Source organism: Lathyrus oleraceus, chromosome 3, assembly GCF_024323335.1.
Source record: "Lathyrus oleraceus cultivar Zhongwan6 chromosome 3, CAAS_Psat_ZW6_1.0, whole genome shotgun sequence".
Lineage (NCBI taxonomy): Eukaryota > Viridiplantae > Streptophyta > Magnoliopsida > Fabales > Fabaceae > Lathyrus > Lathyrus oleraceus.
Genome location: NC_066581.1, coordinates 340,767,234 through 340,793,121, shown reverse-complemented (window position 1 = coordinate 340,793,121; position 25,888 = coordinate 340,767,234). Strand labels below are relative to the sequence as shown.

Here is a 25,888-nt window from a genome sequence, read left to right as displayed (position 1 = left end):
CATTTTTTTCTTGATTTTATTTTTATATCTTAAAATTATTTTTAGCTTTTGATTTTTGGGATGAAGGTTGACCAATGTCTCATGGTCAACCTGAACTTTTCTTGGAATTTTATTTCCCATTTTCAATTTATTCTTGATTTATTTCTAACCTAGTCTTGTTGGTTGACTTTTGGTTTGACCTTTGTTTTATTTCAATTGATTTATGCACTAATTTTCATTATTTTTAAAATATTTTTGGGGGATTATGATTTCCTGACCCCACCTTACTTAGTTTAATTTTTCATAATTTTCTTGTTAAATTTGCTATTTATTTGATATTTTTTAAGTTGACTTGAATTTTCAGTCGACTTCTTTATGATCGATGTTTGACTTAGGGATTGCTTATGGCAATTGAAGAGATCTTTTGATCCTCCCTTGTTCATATCATATGCCATGTATTAGGGGCCTTTTATCTTGATTTTATTTGATCCTTACTTCATTTCTCGATTAAATTATTCAGTGAACCCTTTTGTGCATTTCTTTTCACCTGTTTGATTCATCTATTGTCTGTTGCCTTTGTTTCTTTCATCCATGCTTCTATTGTTTGTTTATTTAACATGTTCATACTCCCATGCTTTGTTTAATGCTCCATTATTTCATTCTTTGATTCTTGGATTTGATTATACATTGTTTGCTTATCTGATTTGATTGATAACTGTTGCCTACTTGTATGATGTATGAGGCATATATTCTTATTGTTTGAATCCCATGAACAATCCCCATTCATAACAAATGTACCCCTCTCCCATGAAGTGTATAATGTTTATTCTTTCATTCTTTATTCATCTGTTAATACAAGAATTAAAACGAACATCCGATAATCATTTCAAAACAAGATTAAAAGCTCGATCCAACGTCGAGTAATCATTTTTAAAACTTAACAGAACCAGCACGTATTCATCCATCCTCTTGTAAGTCGATTGCCTCAGGCATCGCCATTTCTCTTGTAAGTCGATTGCTTCATGCATCGCCATCTACCTGTAAGTCGATTTCTTCTGGCATCGCCGTCTACCCTTATCCGTGGCTCCTCTCCTTGCTCCATCTGTCGACTCTTGTTCCGTTTAGGTAGCACCCATTAGGTAGAACCCTTTGTATGATAACATAGGTAGAATCTTCTTATTCTTCGCATGCTAACATTAGGTAGATATTCCCCTATGTAAATCCTAACACATAGGTCCATATTGCATGACAACTCTAGGGCAGAGCTTCCCCACTTTTAGACCTTACGTGCGTCTCCGATCTTGTGGCATGTCAATCCGTTCTATTGCAAAGAGGTAAATGCCCAAGACTCGATTCAGCGAGCTGCGACACCTACTGCTAGGACGTTGAGCACATTGCCCACTTTCCTTTGACACAACTGGTGTCCTCCTTTGTAAGTCCATGTTCAGATGGCAATCCCTAACCCCTAGTTAGTCGAACTACGACAACTCTGATTCTCATGTTCAGATGAGATACGTAGGCACGAGACGCGATGTCTTGTCGAGTTTTGACTAACGACTAACAACTAATCCTTGCTTGCTTTCGCCCTTGCTGCGATTCTTTTCTCTCGCCCTCGTTGCGATCGAGACCTTCCCTTTCTCTTGCCCTAGTTGCAATCGAGACTCTTGTTCCCGTAGTTAGCTGAACTACGTTTTGCTCTGATTCTCATTCCAGATGAGATACGTAGGCATAAGGCGCGATGTCTTATCGAGCACACTTCTCTTTAACCCATAGGTAGCCGAGCTACGAAGACTCTGATTCTCATACTCAGATGAGATACGTATGCAGTGGATGCGATATCCTTGCGAGTCATTTTCATTTTCTTTTAACCTTCTTTTAGTAAATAGTACCTTAGATATACCTACACCCTTTAGACTAGAACAACAAGAGTAGATCCCGTAGAGTACTACGGATGCGTAGGGGTGTTAATACCTTCCCTTTGCATAATCGACTCCCGAACCCAAGATTTGGTTGCGAGACCTTGTCTTTTCCTTCTCTTCAGGTTTTCTTCGATCGTTTCCTTTCCCTCCTTTGGGATAAATAACGAACGGTGACGACTCTTCTGTTTCTTTTTCTCGCCGGTTGTTTTTTTCGCATCCAGTTGCGACACCTATCAAGACACATCACAGTCATATTGGGAACCTCATTCCATAATTTCACTATGATCATAGAAGCCAACGTTGCAAGAGCATCTGCCATCCAATTTTCATCTCGAGGGATATGATGAAACTCAACGTTTGTAAAGAAAGTTGAAATCCTCCTCGCATAGTCTCTATATGGTATCAAACCGGGTTGATTCGTCTCCCATTCACCTTTGATTTAATTCACAAGCAAATCTGAATCTCCATAGACATCAAGATGTTTGATTCTGAGATCAATGGCCTCTTCAAGCCCCATAATGCAAGCTTCATACTCAGCCATATTGTTTGTACACTTGAAAGTTAATCTAGCTGTAAACGGAAAATGAGTGCCTGGAGGAGTAATGATCACTGCCCCAATGACATTACCATACTGGTTAACAGATCCATCAAATACCATGCCCCAATGTGAATCAGGTTCTGGCCCTTTTTCAAGCAATGATTCATCACAATCTTTCATCTTCAAGTATAAAATCTCTTCATCAAGAAAATCATATTGCACTGACTGGTAATTTTCAATAGGTTGGTGAGCCAAATGGTCAGCCAAGACGCTACCTTTAATTGCTTTTTGAGATCGGTATTTAATATCATACTCGGATAACAACATTTGCCAACGAGTAATCCTCCCAGTTAAAGCAGTCTTCTCAAAAATGTACTTGATTGGATCCATTTTAGATATCAACCAAGTAGTATGATTTATCATATACTGGCGTAGACGCTTAGCTTCCCAAGCCAATGCGCAACAAGTCTTTTCCAGCATAGGATACCGAGTCTCACAGTCGGTAAATTTCTTACTGAGGTAGTAAATTGCATATTCTTTCTTTCCAGATTCATTTTGATGACTAAGAACACCACCCATACTTACATCAAGCATAGTCAGATACATGATCAAAGGTCTTTCTTCAACAGGCGGAGACAGAATCACAAAGTCTAATGGGAAGACAAATTTGTCTATCTTCACTAGAACATCTTCTACAACTCCATAAGGTCACTTAACTAAGTGATCAGCAAACTACAGTGTCATTCTAGTGTCTTGGACCATGCCAATACCCAATTTTTTGTAAATAGATAAGGGCATCCGACTTACATTAGCTCCCAAATCAATAAGCGCATTTTTGAAGGTCGTATTTCCTATAGTGCAAGGAATAGTCGTTGATCCTATATCTTTCGTCTTCACTGGTATCTTCATTCCCTGCAAAATAACACTACAGGTTTATGTTAAAATAATATGATCAGTGTTAGCGGGACACTTCTTTGAGACAATGTCTTTCATGAATTTGGCATATAAGGGTATTTGCTCCAAAGCCTTAGAGAAAGTAATGTTAATCTCAAGTTTCTTGAACATCTCCAAAAATTTCTCAAATTTTTTCTCATTATTCTTCTTTTTGGTTCTTTGGGGATATGGAAGTCTGATGGTTGGTTAGGATCTTTCTGTTTCTCTTTCTCAACCACTGATAACATAACAACCTCCTCTTGCTTTTTTTCATGATCTCTAATTTCTAAATTCACTTCCAAGAACTCGTCTTCTTCCACCTATTTATTCTCAGAACTCTCTATCGCATCTCGAAAAATACGATTCCTTGCGATGGTAGCGGAAAATATTAGTGTTCGAATAGAGTCGCCACCGAACTTTATTTATTCCAATGAAGGAATAGGAAAATATCGATAAAACCTTTGAAAGATGGAATAATGGTCGTCGCAACCATATTCGAGTTCAGGAGTTAATTACGTAAGGGGAAGGTATTAGCACCCCTCACGTCCGTTGTACTCAACGGGAACCTTTTAGTTCTAATATTTTTTTCGAGTGTTAATTCATGTTTGTTTGTTATCTTCGGGTTATAAATATACTGAAAACAGAAATGTATGGGAATCTCAGAAAGGGAGAGGGGAGGTTTTTTTTATTAGTGTGCTCGCGAAGATACATCAATCTTCTGCATACGTATCCTTATGGTATAATAAGGAAATCAGAGCATTCGTAGTTCGGGGAACTACGGTTGGTTGGTGTCTTTTACCGAACAGCTGTTTAGATCGTGTTCTAAAGGTTAAATGCTGTCTTGTCTACTCTCGGCGGAGGCTTAAGCACTAGTTTGTTGTGCGCATTAGAAAGGATTAAATGGTGTTCTTTCTGAAAATAGTTTTGATCACATGAGGGTAACAAGTTGGAATAATATGTTGGATGTTTTGATTGGTTGCGATGTTTTCTGGTTAGATGATGATCATTCGGATAGTCGAGTAAGACAACTCGTATCCTAACAGTCGGGAAAGGGAGTAGAAGACTCTAGACCACTTTCTTTCTCATCCTTAATTATAGGAAAGATTTGATGATAATTAAGGTGTTTTGAACGGATGATGGGTACTCGGATAATCGAGTAAGACAACTCGTATCCTAATAATCGAGAAAGGGAATAGAAGACTCTAAACCGTTTTCTGTTTTATCTGAACATTTATGAAAATAAGCTTGTATATGGTTGACGTATTTTTATAATGAACAACAAGTACTTGAATGACTGAGTAAGACAACTCATATCCAAGCATTTGAGAAGAGGAGTTGAAAACTCAAAACCATCTCCTTTTTCATATAGTTTGTTAAGAAAAATGATTTGATTAAGTTGTATGTTTGCGAAGAAATGACAATTGTTCGACTGACCGAGTAAGAAAACTCGCATTCGACCAATTGAGGAGTGAAGTTGAAAACTCAAAGTCACCTCCTTTTTCATTTAGCTTACTGTGAAAATATTTGATTTAATCGGGGTTTGGAGATTTTGTAGAGGAACAATAACTATTTGACTAAACAAGTAAGAGAACTTGTACTCAAATAATCGAGGAGAAAAATTGAAAACTCAAAGTCATCTCCCTTTTTATTCTTTAATGTAAAAGAAATTGATTTATTTGCGCTTAGGTGGATTAGAAATGACGGTCGTTCGATTAATCGAGTACAAGAGTTCGTGCTTAAATAGTCGAGGAGAGGAGTTGAAAACTCAAAACCAATACCTCTTTTATTCTTAAGCGAAATAGTATTTGATTGTGATTAGGTATTTTTTATTCTTAATAAAGAATACTCGATGTTGGATCGAGGTTTTAAAATTTGTATTTTTAGTGAATGAATTGAATTTATTTAGTGAATAGTTCATCTAATCGATTAAAATCGAATAGGTCTCATTGTAAGGAGGCCCAAGAGTAAGCCATGTGAGGTTGATGGCGATACTTTTACAAGTAATCGACTTACAAAGGTTTTTTGAAAATGGGCTCGACTTTGAATCGAGAAGTATGTGATTTATTTGTGAAATTGACTCAAATGATTTTAAATCGATGAAAGCGACATAATTTTCTCACAATTATAACATGTCATCCATGTGCACTAAAGGCTCAGTATAAATAAATAAATGAAGAATAATCATGCACATACACTCCACAAAAATAAACAAACATCTAAATTATAAATGACATTAACAATAACATAATTAATTAATTAAATATTTAGTAGATTATTTTGATTAAATAATGAGTAATTAAACAATGATGATATAACCAAATAATTGCATATTTACTATTAAATATTAATAATAACAATAACAATATAATTGCATATTTACTATTAAATAATAATAATAATAATAATAATATAATTATAATTTTGAAAGAAAGTAAGTAAAATAAAATATTATTTTATTTTTGTTTGATAGCCATAAAAATCTATTATATATTTTTTATATGTATATAAATAAGATAAAATAAGTGAAATCAATTAAAAAATGAAAGAAAATGGGCCAAGTAAAACAAAAGCACAACACTGGGCGCTGCTGGAAATAGAAATGGGGGTTTGAATAGAGAAAAGGTCTTTGATGCCCAACCAGAGTTGGCCCAAACGAAAATACCAAAGTCCTAAATATCTTGGTCAAACATTGACTAAACAGGGAGAAATCTGAGCCACATGATCAGTATAGTTTGACTTAGTCAAAAGATCAAAGGAGGTGCGTGAGGGTACACCATCAAGTGGTGGGGGGATCCATACAGGATCCCCTAATTGACTCAGAGGTCAACCAAACACGTGGTGGTGGCATGAGGTGCCATGTGGCGCCCATGCATCTACCACCATTAACAAATAAAAACCAAAATCTGAGAGAGAGAAATCATTCTCTCGTTTTCACTCTCTCTCTTCTCTTTCTTTCACCAAGTTGCTCTGCAACTTTTCCACTCTTTCGTCTCCACTCTCACGGCCAACCTTGTCGGAGAAGACGGTGGCGGCCGGCCAACCACGGCGGCGCCACCGTCTCCTCCGGCGACCTCCAACCCTAAATCTCAAAACACCAAACACGAAACCTACTCTATTTTGGCCGGAGATTCCAAATTCGGCCTCCCTTTTTCCAAACTCCCTCTCAAACGTCCGGATCGGTACTCGAAAGGAATAAAAAAAACCTAAACCCTAACCTGAGTTCTCTCTTTCGCGCGGCCAACAAACCCTAACGTCCTTAACCTAAACGACAAAACTCAACCGTCCAAAACCTAACCCTAAAATTCAAGATTCAAAGTTCCACAGAAGCCCTTTGAAGAAATTGAAAGAGGGGTTTCGCTCAGTATGCAAAGGCGAAGATAATGAACCAAAGATTTGAAAGAAAAATGGAGGATTTACTTGAGTGAAGTTCAACGCCGGCGACGCTCCCTACTGTTTCAGATAAGTTTCGCTCCCTTCTTTTATGCTTTTCGTTTTGAACTCTGTTGTTGTTTTTTTTTAATCCTAGGGTTTTGGATTTTTTATGGATTATTGTTGCTTTCTGGGATTTTTGATCGTGTTCTTGTTGTTTTAGGTTAACAGAAGAAAAATATTTGATAATTTTTCTTGGATTTTCTTCAGAACTGGTTCTATGTTTGGTTTTCTGTTTAACTAAAAAAATCTTTGATAATTTCTCCTTGGATCTCCAAAACGTGTCTTACTGTTAATTGATTTGTTGTTATATATGTGAATTTTGTTTTGAGATAACTTGCTGAATCCCGTTTCCAGATTTTGTGGGATGTTTGCTTTATGGATTTAAGGTTGTTTGGATTGAATATTGGGATGTGTTTTTGAGCGCTCACTTTGGTTCATTGTGTAACCAATTAATTTGTTTATTCTATTAGTTATTTTTCAGTTTTATATAAGTGCTTATTTGATAAGCTGTTTAATCCTTTGAATTGTTTTTTTGCAGGTGAAGTGATGTTGATTAGAAAAATGGGGGCACTGCAAATTCAACAGGTTTTGGAAAAGTTTTGAAGAGTTGCTTTTCGAATTGGGATTGGGGCGCTGGAACTTCCAAAAGAGCTTTTGGAAAAGTCTTTGAAACCTGCTTCAAATTGTTGGATTTTACAGCTTATTCCAACTTTTCAACTTATTTAGATGTAACAGAATTTTGGATTGTAATATTTGGATCATGTGTTGGTTGTTTTCAACATGTAAATTTAATTTGAAACTTCTTTTTTTGGAGAACTATGTAACTACTTTGGATTATTTGGAACTTTGGATTTAATCGTGTAACCTCTTTTGAATTATTTGTAAGATCTGCATAATTTAATTTTAAGCTCTTTTTTGGGTAATCATGTAGATACCTTTGGATTATTATGTAATATTTGGATTAAAATTAATTATGCCATTTAACATTTGAACTTTGTCTTAACTATTCTATATGTGTTAACCAAAAATGCCTAAATTCTAACTCAAACTGAAAAAATGGATTGGGTCATATCAATTAAAATTGGACTTTCCACTTGGTCACTTATAATTATGCTTATTATTCCCCTAAATGAACAATATGAAATGTGCATCATAAGTAATAAAAGAAACAATTCCAAAGTGAGCTTTAAAACATTGCCCATTATCATAGTTTTTCAACAATCTACCTTAGCTTAAAACAAATATATGTTTAAAAATGCAATTTGAATTTAGAGATTTATGAAGGATTGAAACTTTGGCCTAAACATGTGGAAATGAGCTTAAACAAATGATCATAAAAAGAAACATTTCCATGACTCTTAATACTTACTAATAATCAAATGGATTTTGGATTAGTAATGTAAAAGATTCACAGCACACTTTGCAATGTTAATCATGTGAATGGACCCCTTTTTTTAAACCAAAAGTTCTCATGGATAAACCAAAATGGGCTTTACTAACCAAAAAGTCTCAAAGTGCTCATACTATCCCATGCTTCAGTTTAATAGCCATAATAGACAAAAGCAACAAGTGTCTTCTTAAGGATTTTAACAAATGAAAATATAACTGAAGATTTGTTGTCACTAAGGGCTGAGAAACCTTAAGATGAAGCTTATGTCTTAAGATAAAATACATGTCTTATAACATTGGGTAGTGAATGTTGGTTGAAGATTTTTCCTTACCCTGACAAAATTGGGGTATGACACTCTCAACAGACTTACCACTTCTGGCCACAACCGCACTCACATTATTACGTTCTCTAGGATTTATCACAGTCCCACTAGGTAGTGTACCTGGTGCTTGGGAACCGACTAGTTGTTGTGCTATTTGTCCCATTTGAACTTCAAGATTTTTTATAGAAGTTGTGGTGTTTCTCTGATTATTTCTGGTCTCTTATTGGAATTGAATATTGTGAGCTTCCATCTTTTCAATGGCTATTTCTCAACTTGCTTTCTTAGTAGCTTGTTGTTGTTGTGGTTGTTGAAACTGATTTTGGTATTGACCTTGACCTTGTTGTTGAACATTCCATTTCTGATGCTTCCAGGAGAAGTTAGGATGATTCTTCCACCCTAGATTATGCGTGTTAGAATAAGGGTTGTTCTTCCTCAAAACATTTATCTCCTGTATTTGTTTTGCAGTTGCAACAAAATATACAGTCAAATGAGGTCTGCCACAAATTTCACAACTAACATTCCGGGACGACTGAATTTTAGCTACCTGTTGTGTACCAATATTCATTGCTTTAAGTTTCTTTTCAATTTCTGCAGCAACTGTGTCTTCTATCCTTATCTTATTTGTTTCAAGCTTCAGATCAATAACCCCTTCAAATTTGCTTGAACACCTATCATACAACTCTAAATGCTCATTTGTAGCTATTGCCTCAATAATATTTTTAATACCCATGGCTGTTAAAAAGTTTGATGAGCCACCGACTGCAACATTAATAAACTGTTTTGTCTTCAATCGGAGACCATTGACAAACATCTGAATTTGCTCAGTCTGATATAAGTTGTGTGTGTGACAAGTAACAAGTAACCTTCTGAATCTCTTGTATGAATCACCAAGTGATTCACCCTCTTTTTGTTTGAAGTTCATATTGTCGTATCTTTTCTTGAGGAAAACTAAAGTTGGAAAATATTCTTGCAGAAAAGTTGTTTCCATTTGTTTCCAAGTGGTGATACTCCCAGCAGATAATGAGTAAAACCATTCTTCTGCATCTTCAGATAAGGTAAAAGGAAACATTCTCAACTTTTTTGCTTCTTCAGTGTGCCCATCTATCTTTAGAGTGGTGCTCATAGTCAGAAACCTTTGTAGATGTTTATTTGCATCTTCGTTGATTTTTCTCGAAAAAGGTCTCCTCTCAAGATGACTAATGATGCTAGGATGCAGCTGAAAGTTAGGTACATTCATCGGTTGGTTCACAATTGTTAGCCTACCACCAAGTGCATTTGCCATCCCATAGTCACCTAATAGTCTTTCTGGTGGTGGTGGATTTTCAGCCATCGTTTCAATCTCTTTCTCTGAACCTGAGTGAATGAAGGGATGCTCTTCATTTGATTCCAGTCTTGATAATTTAGCTTGTCTGAGTCTTGCACGCAAATTTATTTTGATTTCCGCGTCAAAAGGAAAATCAGCTAAGGCCTTACCTCGCATAAAAATATCAGAAATAAATTAGTTGATAAAGATCGAAATAAAAATAACCCAAATTAAGTTTTAGTTGCATATCGACAAAATTTCAATTAAACTAAATTTAAACTCTATATTTTGGCTTCCCCGGCAACAGGCCAAAAACTTGATTGGTAAAATAGCAAGTGTACTATTTTTGCCTCTGTTGTAATAATGAAGAGATTTCCTCGAATGTCGATCTCAAGCACTTCATATCAATAATGAGTTATAAATATCATTCAATCAAACAAAACATAAATTTAGGGTTTATTTTGCATATTTATAAAAATAATTGCGAATAAAACTAAGAGATGATTTAAACGTTTTGACAGATATGAGCATCATGCTAGGGAGAGTGTATGATTATTTCTTGTAACAACTATGAATCACTATTGCAACAACATATTTTACATAATCAACTCAGTTCTTAAAGTTGTTTTATCCTAATACTATGTTCATAGATAATTACTGATGTAATTAAGCATTATTATATCAAGAATTATATAGTTACTACAGGGCAACCCTAGTCCTAGGAGATATCTACCATAACATATTCTCATGAAAGCATTACCAATGATGGTCCAGCCTAGTTATTAATCATACATCAATCTCAATTTTTTCGAAAGAGAAAGCATTACAAACATCAAGAGAATAATTTAATTATGAAAAACACATTGTTATTGCAAATAGAGAATCATAGTCATTACATATCCAAATCAGGGACACCTCTAGCATTAGGGGGCTTAGCTACTCATAATATTCAATGAAAACAAAATACAAATTTTAGACATTACAGGTACTAAGATGAAATTGAATCTTCAATTGCTTTCGTTCATGAAAACTCGCCTTTCACCAAAGCTTCTGTGTTCTCCAATATATATCTCTGTATTTTTTTCGTCCAAGAAGAAGTCCCGTCAAATGTGATAGAAAACTAGCTTAAATAGAAAAGGTATCCCTTTTTCATATTCCCCTAATAAATCAGATTTAATTGGACAATAGAATCAGGTATGAAAATAGCTAAATCACCAATAATTTCAAAATCTGGTCGAAAAGGGAATGTTTCCAAAAATCACACGTCTGCCTGCTATGGCCCGTAGTAGGTGTTATGGGTGGCCGTAGCAGGCCATTGGTTTTGGCTTGGCAAAGATGGATGGTAGCTTTGTCTGCTACGGTCCGTAGTAGGTGCTACAGGTGGCCGTAGTAGACCACTATTTATGTGACTTTTTCCTCTGAAATTGGGGTTCCATCTGCACCTCTGCTACGGCCCGTAACATGCTATATGGGTGGTCGTAGCAGATCATTGTTCCTTGGGCTATGCTTTCCGATTCTTCGTGATTCTTCACAGTTTTTGCTGAATACCTTCTTGAATATTTATTTGAACCTGAAAACAGTAAAGAAACACAACCAAAGCATAAAATGCATAAAATGGAAACAAATTGATAAAAAATAGTGAAAAGATTAAATGAAATTAACGGTAAAAGAAGGTGCAAAAACCACTTATAAGCTCAACTTTTAACCATAAACACAATGCAATACACCATTCACAATAGTCCTCACTTATGAATTACTCACCTTAAAATAACAACCATAATTATGTTCACAACACATAATTACATTCACAACATGACAACTCATAAACATAATCATAATTCACCACTTAAATAATTCACCTTAATCAGTTAAATTCATCAAATATACCAAAACAATAGTCAACCATTGACCATACAAGAAAACATCATCAAAAACCGAACTTATCACTCAAAACTGGATCCTGGTGGCCATGACGACCAACTCGTCATCTGGGTGACGACCGTCACCCAACCCATCATCCCATATCCTTACAACCTGTCACCACTATGACGACCAATAGAAAAATATCACCTGGAGACCATGACAATCTCCCTGTCACCATGCTGACGACCGTCAACCAACCCAGACGCATGACGGACAACCCATCACACTCGTGATGTCCGTCATGCTGTTGCAGAAGGCAACATCTGTGTTTTGGCCATGGGAGCTTATTCTAAGCTCTAATTTTTTACCCCCAATACCCCAGTTAACACAAAAATTAAAAGATTACTTATTATATAACCATCAAACCATCACATATGCATCAATCATCATCCAATTTCACCAATTTATCGAAAAATAAAGGTTATGTTCATAACTCCAAATATACAACAGTGACATTTATAATATTCAGGTTCATATCCATCCATCATGTATAAATTCTAACAATATTCAGAACACGAAATTAAACATTAAACATGGCAATTAACATGGATTAGACTAGCTCCCACCTACCTGAATTTTCAGCAACTCCTCAAGCTTTAGCTATGGTGTCCCCCTTCTATGTCATGCCCTAATTCTTCTCTTCTCACACTTGCCTCTTTTTCTCAATTCCCAAACTTCTATGTACTTACAAGTTTTGCTCCACTAACCCATTCTATCATTATTAACCAAATTTTCATATTTCTAATTATTCCACCTTTTCCCTTAACTTATCACTACTTTCACCACATTATCCCACATCTTCCAATATTACTAATTTCCACCAAAAACTTACAATTCTGTTATTTCTCTTATTTTATTATAACTTAATTATTACCCTATTATTAGACTCAAATGAACTACAATAAATTCCTATAAGCCCAACAAAATATAACACATGTTATCAATAAAATAAATAATTAAAAGTATATTAAATCACCCAGATAATTAAATAAAATCAAGGGAAATCCAATTAAATAAATAAATCAAACTCGGAGTGTTATAGAGGTTGTTCAATAAGCACCTGATTATTAGGTAACAACACAACTGGCGGTGGAGGCGCCCTAAAAAATCACCAATTCTACCCATTTGTTGGACTAATTACTGGTAACTTTGGGTTGAGTTCTGGATTAATGAGTGAAACACAATACCTATCTGTTATGTTAACATGTTCACCATCTTGTGGTTACTTTCGTCCATTTGTTACCTTATAGATACAAGGGAATTTATAGTTAAGGCTGACAATCCTTGAGGAACATATCCAAATCCTCCTTGTGGTTGTGCCATTCGATCAGGGTTGCTTATGACAGATCGTATCGCCAAATATGGATTTAGGGGTGATGCTATTGTCGCAACATTGTCTACAAACGTCAAAGTGTGACTTTGCAAGCTTGCCATAATGGTAGTTGGCATGCCATATGGGTAATCCCTAGTGAATAGAGGTAGCATAAAACTTGGTACATAAGAGGGTGTATAGTCCCCTATCACTGCTAAAGTAGCCCTGGGGGTAGTTTGGATATTGGCTACTGGTGGCAATGAAACTACCAATCATGGTAATAACGTCGGAGTCGTTACTGGGTGAGGATTGAGCCTATGACTCCGATAGAGTTTGATGTCCCTGCAATACCGATCATGGATGTGACCAGTGGTTCTGTGTCTGGAGTATCGTTTCGGGGGCAGGAAGTAATTTTTGGAGGAACCATTTTAGCCAAAGTTCTACCACTCCTTAAACGCATAAACTTCCAGACATTAAAAATATTTCATGTAAAATAGGAAATGCAACAACTTCTTGTAAAAGTAAAAAATTTAGACAAAAGGTCCCATTGGATATGCCAATTTGTTTGAAGGTGTTTTTAGCGAACAATCATGAGTTTAATTAAATTTTGAGATTAACTCGAAAAATCTCGGAAGCAAACTGTGCAAAACACGTGTACAAGAAAGTGTGTGTGTGTGAAGTGACTGTGAATGTTTGTACGCATACAAAGTGAAGACAAACTTTAATGACATAAAAGCTTGAATTAAAATAAATGAAAACTGTAATAAATAACATTAAACAAAACGCAGTAAATGACAAGAATATAAAAGTGTTTCAATTAAGGAAACATAAAGACATTGAAAGAAAGGGACGCAGACTCATACATGTTACTCACAAATTGTTTCTCTCTTTAACTCGGGTACTCTAGTTCTATATAGCAGTATATGAATTTTGAAACCTTGGTTAAAATGTATGAGCCTACTATTTATACTACTCTACAGATAACCGTCTCCGACAGTTTATTCATAGAAAAAAAAGACATGTCTCAAAAACATGTGCTTTAGCCTTATAAAACATCTCCACGTTGTCATAACTTGTAAATTGCTGAAAACCATTATCACACGTTCGTAACTGCTCCAAGCATATAACTGCCTGCTTGTCGAAGGTAGTTTTTCTGAAAAACGGGTGTTGAGATAAACTTTAAAATCTCCAAAGTCTTCTAAGTCTTTGACGTCTATCGAAAGCTTCGACTTCGACATGGTGTCGAAAGATCAACTAGATCTACTCTTGGGATTCTTCTAAACCATGTTCAAGATCTGTTCCCGAGACTCTTCCAAACCATGTTCAACATGTTAGTCGAAGCGCTCCAGTTGACATGTTTGACTTGTTGAAGCTGGTCATTAAATGATAACACTTAGCATTCTCTTCATTCATCATTCTTTATTGGTTTTTTGTCTAACTTGAAATTTCATGTTAATACTAAGCAAGTGAAGGGACACACATTAAAGGTTTCTCGGCGAAAAGACACTTAACATGTGAAATGAATTTAATGCGCAAGTCCCCGATAATAGTGGAGTCCCATCACGACCTTTCACCCGGTCTAAGCTATAGTCGTTCGAAGATACGAACCACAAACCCTCGCCTTGTAAAGCAGAGGCAAGAGCTTGGGGCAACTGTTCTTGATCGTCCGGAAGGCCCAATAATGAAATCCCAAAAGAGAAATACACGCTAGGTAACATGTGAAACATGTATACCTCTATTCACGGGAGGATAGATTATCTCAGTCGTCCGATCATTCTACACAATCCAGATCAATCGAACGGTCCTCAACATGATGCACCATCAATTGTGCAAGCGTTATAACCTCCTTACTTTATAATGAAGAAAACACACCATTTTACGGGTAATTCAAATTTAATTCTCACTTTCACATTATTTTACACTCATACCGACTTGAGCGTTAGAGTGTTAACCTTGCAGATCATCCCTCTCCGTCGCTTCGAAAACTCAAGTTCATCACAATGATCTTCATTGCCTATTCACCGATCAATTCTGATTTTGTAGCAAAACATTTGTAAAATAAACTATTTAAGATTTTTTGTGTTTTTTAAAAAGTAGAAACTAATATAGTTTTATTTTAAAATTTAATGTCTAAAAATTTAAATTTTGATGTCCATCATATTAAAATGTGGATTTGAAACCATATTAATAATTTATTAATTTGTAATAACTAAATTTAAAGAAAAATATGAATAACTTACTTATACTATTAATTTAATCACCCCTATTTAAAAAAAAATTAACTACCATTATATAAAACATTTAATTAAAAACAATAACAAAACACTCCTAGCTAGTTTCGAGGTATCATTAAACTAAGTGTGTGAGCTAGTGTTTTGTAGTAGTTGGCTTAAAAGTTAATTCCAAGCAAGTGTTCTGTGTTGTCACCATTACATAGCCCTCATAATTTACACACATCAAGCAATGACTACATCAAGAACTAAGAAAAACAAATACAATTCTCCCTATACTTTGATATATTGTACAACAAAATTAACATATTCTAGTCGACATAAGCTTTTTACTACTCAGTGGTGCAATAAGATATTAAGAAACTAACCAATTTAAACTAGTGCAAGCTCCATTAATCTAAGTTGAATGACTAGACCAACCATATTCTTATCACTATAAAATCCCATCAAATGCTTGGTATTCTTACATAGAACTAATTAATTTCACTAAGAGACAATAGACATACATTAAGAAAAGAAAAAATGGAGGGTCTTATGAAGTTGTTGTGTCTTGTTGGTGTTGTTGTCCTTGTTTTAGGGATTCATGGAGTTGAAAGTGCTGGTGAATGTGGAAGGGGTACAACACCAGATAATGAAGCTTTTAAGCTTGCACCTTGTGCTAATGCAGCATCTGATGAAGATGCTAATGTGTCTCAAAGCTGTTGCGCTCAGGTTAAGAAACTTGGTCAGAATCCAGCTTGTCTTTGTGCTGTTATGTTATCAAACGTTGCTAAAATGTCTGGTGCTAACCCTGAAATTGCTGTTACTATCCCGAAACGTTGCAATATTGCTACTCGTCCCATTGGTTACAAGTGTGGACGTAAGTAACTAACTAACTAACTACTTTTTGTTTCGTATTTATTTGTCGATTTTAAAATTGAACACTACATGCTAATTGTTGTTATGGAATTGTGAATTTTGCAGCTTATACTCTTCCTTGAAAGAGTTGAGGTTATGGCTGAAAGCAAAGATAAGTGGGATATGCAATGTTGTTGGTGGCTACAACTTATATATAGTTGTGTTGTAATGTAACTTTATTGCTAGCAGCTCATTTGTGTACACCCTGAATAATATGCATTTTCAGTGTTTTTATTTCACCTACCTACTAAAAGTTTATAGTGGTTAATTTTAAGTTATATTTTCATTGAAAGGATAGAGTGGTGAAGAAAAATAGCATTACCAAGGACAGTTTTGAAAAATAGCCTAGATTTATTTCTAATAAACTCGTTAATATAGTATTAGTGGGATAAGAGTCTCACATCGGATAATATATTTTTATAAATCTCAGTAATTCTTATCTTAAAGGTAGGTTTTTTATGGTCGAGTCAGATCTAATCCGCATATTTTAAAAAGACTTAAATAATTTTTTTGTCATTCTAAGTTGACGTGCTTTTGTTTTTCGTCTCTGTATTTTTTTTTACAAAATCTTTAAATATTGAATTTCATTGGGTCTTAAATCCTAAAGTTAAAATCAGCAAATTTTCTATGAATTTTTCTATTAATTTTTCTACGGATTTTAATTTTAAAAACTAAAATCAAAATGATGGATTATTTTCAAAGAAAAAAATACAGAAGAAAAATAAAAGATACGTGGATTTACATAGATTAAAAGATTAATAGACCTCATAAAAATTAAAAATTGTGTCTCCCCGATGATAAGAATTCAAAACAAATCTTAGATGTTCAAACTTATGAGAACATTGAGATTCCTCCCTATAGATATGAGACAATTTATCTCATCTAGGCTGAACAAAATCAATCACACCTAAACATCATATGCCATTATTTAGCTCCAAGATTCCCACCAGTAAGCAACTTAGTGATCAAATTCCCGAAAGAAGTGGGCTCCCAAATAAAATGATCAAAACTATCACACATAAAGATGCAAACCTTGCTCATTTTGTTATTCAAATTAGGATAGATTTGAGAATAATAACTTCATTAATATCTCTTATAGATTTAAGACCAATAGAATATCACAAAGTTTAGTTTCTCAATATTGCCTACTAAATAAATTTTTTGATCCACCTGCACACCTTTTTGATTAAAGATGAAGGTCAAATGTAAGTGTGAAAACTATAAATAAACATGTTGTCAATCATACTGCTGGCTAAATGAACTCTTCCTAACAAAGAAATAGGAGATGCCTTCTAAACATCTAATTTTCATTTGATTATGTCAATAAAACCTTGCAAGTAAGTGATTTTTCATATTAGACATTTTCCTCTGGGAAAAAAAACAATCTAGTCAACTACATACATCACATGAAAAGGAATTAATCATCCTCTTGGTTTTTTATTAAGTTCAGTTAAACCATATCAACCAAACTAAGGAATTAATGCATCTCAATCAATTGATTCAAGTGAAATATTACAAGATATTAATAAGGATTTGATTACTTCTAATCCAATAAGATTGATACATCGCAGACCTAAACTTACACACTAAATCACTATAAGTACGGCCTAACCTAAATGGCATACAAACGATACAATAATGCACTAACACAATAGTGTTATTAATGAATACTAGAAAATTAAAGGAAGTAAGGGGATACGGAAAAGATACAGAAAGATATATAGTGGTTTGATGTTAGTCTTGGCTTTGCATACTCCAGTCTTCAATGGTGTTAAAAAATTGGAAAATAATCACGATCTTTCACTATTTTGATAAGTTTGATACAAGTATTTTGATTACAGCAGACTATCACACAATAATTGTGTTTGCTGATGTAGACACTCAAACTGCTAACAAAAATAAGATTCCCAAAGATCATGATCAAATAGCCTTGTTATCCATACAAATTCTGCTTCAAGTCTTCGTGTGTGGCAATCCACCTGATCCCATTGATTTCTTTTCCGAGTGATTTCCATAGCTAAGAGTTGATTGGACAACTTCTAACTTTGTATGTGACTAGCCTTTCCACAATCTCACCAAAATTGAACATCTTCCAACTCTTCCTTACAGACAATTTATACTAGGATTCACTAAAGTCTTTCATAGAGTATAATGAATCTCTTTTCTTGATAGATACCAATAAAAACCAAAATGCATTCAAGAAATGATACATGCACCTTTTACAAACAACAAACTTCACACAAAAACATTAGATACTCAAATGTACCACTAGTCTTCCTCAACACTCAATATTAAAAATAGAGGTCCTTAACAATGGAAAAAAGGTCAAGGATGAAAATGATGAATAATGCCAAGGAATCTCACAAACACGCTAATTCCCAAGGTGTTAGTCAAAGAATTAGATATGGGTGAATAAAGAAAACAAACACACACACACACAAGGTTATCTTAAATTTTGGGATAAATGGATATTGATTCTTGATGGACATCATAAGCTTGATCAACCATGAATCACTACAAGATTGATCAACTCACTCTCTCACTACGCCAAAAAGGTTTTTTAACAGCGCATCTTAGACAGCGCTTTTAAAAGAAAGCGCTGTCTAAGGTTAAAATAAAAATAAAACACGGAAAATGTTCTAAAAAAATAATGAAAGCGCTGTCTAAGGGGGGGTCTTAGACATCACTTTTAGAAAGCGCTGTCTAAGACCCCCCCCCCTTAGACAGCGCTTTTAGAAAGCGCTTTTAAATATAGACCTTAGTCAGCGCTTTTGAGAAAGCGCTGTTTAAAGTCTTTCAATTAAAAAAAAAATTAAAACCAAAAGCGCTGTCTAAGGTGGGGGTTTAGAAAGCGCTTTTGGAAAGCGCTGTCTAAGGCATATCTTAGAAAGCGCTTTCCACAAAAGCGCTGTCTAAGGTCTAATTAAAATTAAATTTCAGACTTCTATTTTCAGCTGTCATTTCTCCGCTTCATAAGAAGAATTAAATATTATTTATAAGCTTGCAACAAACAACCATATTTAATTTATATATTTTTGATTTATTTTAAACTTTTCCTAACCTACCAAAAGCATAAACATAAGAAGAATCTCCACCTTGATATCCACCGCATCTTCAAACAACAAAAACAAAAACAACCCAAAAATTGAACTCTTCTAAAGTGCCCCTTTAACCAAATTTACAAATCAAAATCAACTTTCGATTTCGCTACGATGTGTTCAATTAAATTGATGTTGATTTTGTTAATCTCTCTAACACTATCATCACCATCGTTGTCGTCGTCATCAACATCATCGCATGCATTGATTCAACAAAACAATCTATCAGCTTATGATCTTCTCATGGAATACGGTTTCCCGATGGGTCTTCTTCCGAAAGGCGCGATTGGGTACACGTTGAACAGAGAAACGGGGCAATTTTCAGTGTTCTTCGAAAAAAGTTGTAGTTTCACTATTGAAAGTTACACGCTTAGTTACAAGTCTACTATCTCTGGCGTGATTTCTGAGAATAAGCTTTATAAACTCAAGGGTATTTCCGTCAAGATTGTGATTTTGTGGCTCAGTATTGTGGAGGTTTCTCGGAGTGGTGATGATATTGATTTTTCTGTGGGTATTACTTCTGCTAGTTTTGGGGCTGAGAATTTCCTTGAATGCCCTCAGTGTGGATGCGGATTCGATTGCGATAATGATCTTCGTTTAAACGGTGACGTTTCTTCAATTTAGGTTTTTTTTTTAATTGGGTAGTTGATACAATTTCGGAATGGGTTACTGAACTTTTCTGTATAAGATTTTAGATCTATCTTTTTATTTTTGTGGTATGCTTTTTTTTAATTGAAATAAAATAATGATAGATGAATTTTATGAGGGTTATTTTGTTTCCCCTAGAGTGTGTGAATCATGACTATTATTTGGTGATTTGCATCATTCTATTGTCTTTTTGTCTTGAGCATATCTTTTTAGTAATTTATTTCTTGGCAAAATCTTTTTAGTTTTCTCTCTTTTTGGTTCATTAAGAAAGTGTGTGTATTTGATATTAGAAAATGTCAATGATTGCTGATGTTATTATCATGAGACGGATTAAACCCTCTATGAACATTGTTGTGGATACGTGTGTTTGTTTATGAGAGCTTAGTTTAGATTTATAAGGGTGGATGAGAAACATACCCCATGTGTCATAGAGTTATAGCTCATTTAACCGGTTGCATATGTCTGTGTCTGCTATAATGCACCCCACGTGTTTAGTTGAAATCCTTTATTGTAATATTATTAGTCTACCAGTCTTGTATTGCATTAAACCAAACAGTCAAAGGGTTTAAATTTTCAAACGAAACTCATCACACCAGCATCAATTAATTCCATGGTTTCATCATATTCCTGTTGTTTAGCTTCTTAATCCTACATAGTGTTATCAAATAGTGGCACAATGACCGCTATGGCAGATAAACAAGGTAGTTTTTAGACTCGCCACAATGGTAAATGTGGGCTGATATTGTGGGTTTTTAGACCCCCTGCAAATTCAAAGTGCATCAATAACTGTAATGATAAATAAGATTGGTATTGTTTGTTATGATATGTTGGATGTGCGGTCACTATTCCATGTAACATCATATGTAGTGGACCTCAATTTTTATGAATAAGGGAAGGGGAAAGTAAGAAAGTATGGTGTAGCTGTTGTAAAATTTGGCCACCAACTAATTTGATCACATATTCTCATAATTACTGATATTAATCCTGTAAAATAATAAATTGTTATATAAACATGAAGCGGAGAAAACTACTGTTATTAAGGATTTATCTGTCTTAGCACAAATTCTTTAGGATTCAAATGATGTAATGAGAAGAAAAAAATTAGGGGAATTGTTGGTTTTAGGGCATTATTGGTTTTAGGGCATTTCCCATTGTCAGCTGTATTTGTCGTCACCATACTATCGGATGGTTGGCAAGGGAAAAGTGCATAACGTTAGCGGAGTATTACTCCACACTAGAGAGCTCCCTGCTGGATGTTTGAAGGTATCAGTTGATATTGCAGTTGAGCCGAATGCAGCATTACCATATCCTAGCGATGATTCGGATGCAACAACGGTGCACGAAGCAGTAGGTTCGTTTGTTGCATGGCCGACAAACCTCATATGCGTAGGATATGAGGTATGCTTAAAACTTATGTTAACTTTAATGTGTATATTCAAAGTTTAAAATTTATGCTTAAAATTTTACTTACATATTTTCCTTGGTTATGTTAAATAGACTCCCACAAAATCCAAATCAAAAGATAATGCGATTCCACGGCATACCGAGTCCACGGTTTCAAGAAAAGAGGTAATATACAATTATATGACATATATTCATGGAAGTTGTTACATTCTTAATTTGATCTAACTATTTATATGACATGTAGCTTCAAGAAAATGAGGTTAGCAATGCCTCCGCACAACAAAAAAAGGAGGTTAGCAACGCCTCCGCACGGGTAAAAAGTTCTGGTGCTAAGAAGACCGTAGCTAGGAAAAAACCTACCACCAAGTATAGGTCGTGCCTCAGGACATTTCTAGAGATGACCGATATACCGACCGGAGGTGTTCGGACTGTACATATGGAGGTAGGGATTTTCGGCTTTGATTACGACCAAATGATTGGTAATGAAGACTTCATGCAAGTTTTTAGTCATGAAGAAATCGGCGTCACCGTTGTCAATACATATATTAGGTAAATCCGGTCTACTTTGTTTTATTAATTAAACAACTTATGTTAATGATGTTTACTTTATGTTAATCCGGTTTACTTTATGTTTCAAAAGAGGTGTTAATGATGTTTTTATATTAGGTTTTTGTATGACAAATTGATGCGCCCCAATGGTTTGGACGTGTCATTCGGATTCTTAGCACCCGCGACCGTCAACTTAGGTTTAATCTTAAGTAGACCGGATACCGTGACGGAGTACGTTCTTCGGATCCTCATGGACAATAAAGATGCGGAGAAGTTGTTTTTTATACCGTTTAATACCGGGTTAGCATTTCATTCTAAATTCATCTATTATAATTATTTTCCAAGTTACCATCTAACATTTGCCTAATCATTACAGTGGACATTGGTTGTTGCTCGCAATCAATCCTATCCGAGAAATTGTGTATTATCTTGACTCGTTAGGAAATGATTGGACAACATACCCGGATATGAAGGTCCTAATTGACACGTAAGTGAGAATGTTCAAAAATTTTCTTAGTTTATGTGAATTGTTCTAATTGCTTCATTTTTATTTTATTAGCGTCCTACAAGCTTTTCGGGCCCAACGAGATATCCAAACCTCAAGGAGGGGCGCCAACTCCATTACATGGATTAAAGTGGCGGTATATTTTTAATTACCACATTTTTTATTATATTAGTGATGACACTTGATAAAACTTAGGATTTATAATCCATATTTTTTTCATATGTAGTGTCCTCAACAACGTAATCAAATAGATTGCGGGTATTTCATGTTGAGGTTTATGCGAGATACTCTTGCTTTGGGCCGATTAAAGATTCCCACCGATGTATGTATTTCTAACTTATGAGTTATTTTTATATTTACACATATCTCATATAATTAAATAGTTGGAATTAATTCAAAATATGTTATATTATTATGTAGTACTTTGATGAATTCAAGTGTGCATTTTATACAAAGGATCAAGTGGACGAAATCAAAGAGGAGTGGTGTCAATTCATGATAAAGCTCAATGTTTGTTCATAAATTTGTGTAATTAATGTGTACATTTGTAGTATATGTTATGACTTGTAAATGTGTACATAAATTTGTATATATTTTGATACATTTAAGGCAAAATTGGTTTGAATTGGTATATATATATATTTGTTAGCCAAAAATTGGTAGAAAAAAGGCCAAAATGGCATATATAAAATGTGATAATTGTCTGTCAAAATCTGGTTGAAAACAGGTAGAAATTCTGGTTTATAAACCTGGAAAAAATGTGGTTTAAAACAAAAGCTTCAAAACTTTTCATATACCTTAGACAGCGCTTTTGTAAAAAGCGCTGTCTAAGGGGGGGATTAGAAAGCGCTTTAGGCAAAAGCGCTGTCTAAGGGGGGGCTTAGACAGCGCTTTTTGAAAAGCGCTGTCTAAGGTATACCTAAAAAAATTAAAATAGGAGGGTCTTAGAAAGCGCTTTTGGCCAAAGCGCTGTCTAAGGGGGTGGGGCTTAGACAGCGCTTTTCAAAAGCGCTGTCTAAGGTATACCTAAAAAATTTAAAATAAGAGGGTCTTATAAAGCGCTTTTGGCCAAAGCGCTGTCTAAGGGGGGGGGGGGGGCTTAGACAGCGCTTTTAAGATTTAAAAAAGCGTTGTCTAAACCTTTAGCAGCGGAGGTTTAGACAGCGCTTTAAAGCGCTGTCTAAGGCTAAAAAAAACGCTGTCTAAGGTCTTGTTTGTTGTAGTGTCTCAAATCCCCTTAAAATAATAAAAAATTACACAAGGACAAAGTGCAACAAAACAGTGAATTTTACAATAATTAACACTCAAGAAATTATTCTAGAAACAAGAGAATGGTTGAAGGTGCTAGGAATAGACAGACTAAATAAGAGAAGACAAATTGTCATTTTGTCTCTATGGATTTCACCCACATTTTCACACCTTTGTTACTTTCATCAAAGAAACAACTATTTAAATCTAAGATGGAAAATTGATTTTGTGAAGTCATGATTTGAGTCAAGAAGAAATCATGATTTGAGTCAATTTAAACATAGACAAATCCTAGAATCATTGAGACTTGTGATTCGAGTCGGAATTACAACATGGTTCGAGACACATGAGGTTGTGATTCGAGTCAATTTTATTTTGTGATTCGAATTAAATCATCCATAAGAAAATCCCAATATTCACAACGTTCTTGATTCAAATCAAGTCACTCAACATCTTTATTTAAGTGTTCTAACTTGTCATTCAAGCCACACCTGATGAAACGACAAAAGAGAAATTTGTTAGGCTAAAAAAGAAACATTATTATGGATCAACTCTCTAATTTTATTAAGTAATGAAGGGTCTTAATGGTACAATACTAAAATAACCGAAGCGGATGCAATACAACTCAAATTCGAATAAGATACAAATATGTGAATATTGAATGATAAGCAAATTACAAATAAACACGCGAATAGACATATACATTCAAATTGACAAAAACATCAAAACAAGAAAATAGTAACATACGATAACGTGACTGCACTTTCAGGTCCAAGAATGAATTATATCATTGAAACCAAAGTCTTGTCAGATACTTCATTCTTATAAACACTTTCTTGATCTTTACTTTTAGATGAGGCTTGAGTTTTTTTTTTTTTTTGGATACTATCATTAGAGAAATAATTAGACTTATCAATCCTAATTATTTGGTTGCATCTTTAATCGCTTTATGCTTGACTATAATTGTTGTCATTGGAAACTAGTTGTCATAATCAAAAGCATATTTATCTTTAAGATAGCTTCTTTGATGAATGACCTGGAAATTTTTTTTCATAAATGAGTTTTGGGTTGATTTGAAATTAGATTTAATGTGCATTTTGTTGGAATTTTCTTTGAATGATAAACTTATGAAATGTTCAAATTATACTTTTATGGTGCTAATACCTAAATTTGGATTGTCATATTTTCGTCCAATTTCCCTAGTTAGGTGTATGTTTAAGGTGTTTGCTAAAATATTTGTTAATAGATTGAAAGCAATTATTGATATTGTTATATCGGAATTGCAATCAACTTTTGTGAAGGGCATCAAATTTTTTATGGGATGTTGAATGATGCTAAAAAGTCGAAAAATAAACTTATTTTATTTAAAGTTAACTTTGAAAAAACTTATGACTGTGTAGAGTGAGATTATTTAGATGCAATGATGTCTAATATGATTCATTATCTCTTTTTATAATGTTGTTAAAATAGGAAATCTTGAGTATAATGATGAATGCAACTGTTAACATTGGTGTTTATTCTGCGTTATCATGTAGCGTCAGATTTGAATTAATGAAACTCTCAACTTCAATTTTCAGATGATGCATTGTTAGTGTGTAAGAAGCATTGAGAGAATAGTCAAAATTTGAAGGTCATTCTAATTCTGTTTAAGCTTATTTCGGAATTAAAAGTGAATTTCAATAAAAGTATGTTGGTGGAAATCAATGCCACAAAATCAAATCTTCTTTCCCTCAACTTTTACTTCAAAAAGAAGAATATTGGAATCCCCATGCCCTATAGCAAATTAGACGTTTTTACATTTCACCAAAAAGAGAAAAACAAAAAGAAAATCTCAACAACCAAACCAAGCACACCGACTACAACATAACTTGTCCCACCATTGATGGATAAGGATATAGGTGAGACAGATGATGTTTTGGACATAGTAAATAAATAAACATAGGCTCAAACTCTTGAAACTAATACTAGGATAACAAATTGAGTGGACATAGTACTAGTTAACCAACTGTTTTCTACATCTACATGTTCCTAGATTATTATGCTTCATAGAGTATGGACCACACTTTATCTTTCAAACTTTTTTTAACTTATAGCATTGTATGGAAATTTTGGTTCATGAATCTGAAACTTTTTTTGACACTCTTGAAGAATATTTCATTATTCTTAACTAGTACTGCATCATCTACAACCCCTCAATGTGTAGCCAAATATGGCACAAGAATCTACAATCATGGAAAAAACTATAGATAGATTAAGC

The 25,888-nt window shown here is 34.4% G+C and overlaps 4 protein-coding genes across 4 annotated transcripts in view; 3 read left to right on the top strand and 1 right to left on the bottom strand.

Annotated features, from left to right (window-relative positions):
• The window catches only part of LOC127127535 (non-specific lipid transfer protein GPI-anchored 5), an 82,157-nt gene extending 65,739 nt beyond the window's left edge, over nt 1–16,418 (top strand). The window contains exon 3 of the transcript XR_007805368.1: nt 16,340–16,418. The gene's annotated coding sequence lies outside the window, so the exon portion shown is untranslated. The remainder of the gene's footprint in view (nt 1–16,339) is intronic.
• Nucleotides 8,782–9,843, bottom strand: LOC127131182 (uncharacterized). The gene has a single exon (XM_051060116.1). The coding sequence runs from the start codon at nt 9,841–9,843 to the stop codon at nt 8,782–8,784; it is 1,062 nt and encodes a 353-aa protein (XP_050916073.1).
• LOC127127536 (non-specific lipid transfer protein GPI-anchored 5) lies at nt 15,705–16,418 on the top strand. The gene is made up of 2 exons (XM_051056739.1): nt 15,705–16,141; nt 16,246–16,418. Exons 1-2 carry the CDS (start codon nt 15,805–15,807, stop codon nt 16,260–16,262), a joined length of 354 nt encoding a protein of 117 aa, XP_050912696.1. The 5' UTR covers nt 15,705–15,804; the 3' UTR covers nt 16,263–16,418.
• A 2,811-nt stretch (nt 16,419–19,229) lies between these two features.
• Nucleotides 19,230–20,048, top strand: LOC127127534 (uncharacterized). The gene has a single exon (XM_051056737.1). The coding sequence runs from the start codon at nt 19,392–19,394 to the stop codon at nt 19,899–19,901; it is 510 nt and encodes a 169-aa protein (XP_050912694.1). The 5' UTR covers nt 19,230–19,391; the 3' UTR covers nt 19,902–20,048.
• Nucleotides 20,049–25,888: the final 5,840 nt, after the last annotated feature.